General features: G+C 48.0%; 1 protein-coding gene across 1 annotated transcript in view; it reads right to left on the bottom strand.

The window, feature by feature from the left end:
- The window catches only part of LOC311231276 (forkhead box protein P4-like), a gene marked incomplete at its 5' end in the record, with an annotated part of 20987 nt that extends 19720 nt beyond the window's left edge, over positions 1-1267 (bottom strand). Inside the window, 1 exon segment of the mRNA XM_084338274.1 lies at positions 1221-1267. Coding sequence (XP_084194400.1) covers positions 1221-1267 — 47 coding nt within the window.
- Between the last annotated feature and the right edge of the window lie 823 nt (positions 1268-2090).

The following is a 2090-nucleotide window of genomic DNA, read 5'->3' as shown; positions in this document are numbered from 1 at the left end:
CCTTCGAATTGCGATTTAAGAGAGAGAGAGAGAGAGAGAGAGAGAGAGAGAGAGAGAGAGAGAGAGAGAGAGAGAATGTGACCAGTATTGACAGAGCTACGAATGTGACCAGTATTGACAGAGCTACCATGGTCCGATATGGCTTTGATGGCCTTATAAATAGGAAGGTATTGCCTTGTAATACTGAATTATTCCTAGAATGTTTGTGTGTCTTCGAGTGTGTGTGTGGTGTGTGTGTGTGTGTGTGTGTGTGTGTGTGTGTGTGTGTGTGTGTTGTGTGTGTGTGTGTGTGTGTGTGTGTGTGTGTGTGTGTGTGTGTGTGTGTGTGTGTGTGTGTGTGTGTGTGTGTGTGTGTGTGTGTGTGTGTGTGTGTGTGTGTGTGTGTGTGTGTGTGTGTGTGTGTGTGTGTGTGTGTGTGTGTGTGAACGGCCCGTCCCTCTGAACAAGGCCAAGGAAACACATTTTGAAAATTAAGATACAACATTTGATCATATCATGTTTCCATTTGATGATAAGGATTCTTTTGGCTTTTAAAATAAACTTTCCTTAGCTATAAACTATTTTCCTCTAAGGACCCCCCGCCCCCCCCCCCTCTCACACACGCACAGAACATCACACTCGACTCAAAGTTCCTTCGCACTGGAAGCCCTGGAAACGCTTGGGTTTGATGTGTGACTCCATGAGAAAGAAACCCGTCTCTTCCTTCAGAACCTTCTGTTGCAGAAACTGACAAAGCCCCCGTCTTCCCCGTGAGTTTGAGTTGGCCGGATACAGAACTTGTGAGGTTCCGAGTGACGCGTTCCAGCCGAACCGTCTCATTTGAAATCTAGGCCGCGCTCCCGAGCGACACTCATCCAGGCGTGCAGTGAAGATGTCCACACTGTTTGTCAGCACTTACCGTATCTCTGTGTGAGCCTTTTCACACGCCGAAAACTCTGACGAGATCAAGACTCGCTAATAAACTTGCAAAGTCGGTCTTTGAGCCCGGCGGTGACTAGAACGGAACAGTGTAGTCAGAGTAAACACCTCTCTTTCCCACGGGTCGAAAAAGGGTATCCGTGTAGTTTCGAAAAGACTGGCAACACAGTATAAGCTTTTCTTTATTGTGTTAAAAGTCTACAAGGTTTTTGGAGCCCTCCTGGAATCTGCTTCAGGTACGTCTTGAATGAAAGCAGGTCCAGTGTTTCTCATTTATACAAGGTGCACAAGGTAGGTCCCACCCATAGGTGTGGCCGTGGAAGACCAGTGCGATATCTATCAGAACCATGATTATTGTGTTATTAAACCGTAGCCAGGCACGCAGGAAGGGGGGGTGCGGCAGGGGCTGCAGCACCCCCTGCTGGATGGGAGTGTAACTGCAACTGCAAGGTTGTTTTGGTATTTATTCCATTGTAACCGAGGCTACTCAATGTCAAAGACCGAAGCGGCACTGCAGATTTACCCTACTTCATTGCCAGATCGTCATAGGGGCGCTGTCTCGATAATGCAGTGTTATTAACAGCGTGTAGCCGACGCATGAACCGGTTGGGATTCGAATAGACGCGGCCTGGAAGCGTCAACGCGGAACTGGAAATCCGTTGGTATAGACTTTAGAGTAGGCTGCTACAGTAACGTTAGTACTAGTTTGAGTTTGAGTTTAGAGACAGCAGGGTAGCTAGCGCTAACGGCGTGAAAGCGGAAGTATGAGTCAGTTCAAGTTCCCCCCACCAGAGAAATTCACCTTCAAGGCAGAAGACTGGACAAAATGGATAAAGGACTGACTGAAGTGAGAGCTGCCTGTCGCCCATTCTAACGCAGGACCCTTGAGCAGGTAAGCGCTTTTTAGATGTATAATCACATTGGAAGTGTGCGGCTGTTGTCCGAATAGTGAACATTGAAAATAAAGGCACAACATTTAGAGACGTCCCCGTCCGTCGTAGCTAACAGGTGGGGTAGGCTGGTGATGTATGCTTGTTGTTGCCACTTGCAATAAATCGTCTTCTGCTTCGCGCATGCATTTAATATGACGGTATTATTATTATTTATCTCTGACTCGACCCCCGCACCCCCCGCACCCCGCACCCCAAGTCAGAATGAGTCCCGTGTCCCTG

This window comes from Notolepis coatsorum (assembly GCF_963971535.1).
Source record: "Notolepis coatsorum genome assembly, contig: SUPER_6_unloc_2, whole genome shotgun sequence".
Classification (NCBI taxonomy): Eukaryota; Metazoa; Chordata; class Actinopteri; order Aulopiformes; family Paralepididae; genus Notolepis; species Notolepis coatsorum.
This window is presented reverse-complemented; position numbering and strand designations above follow the sequence as displayed.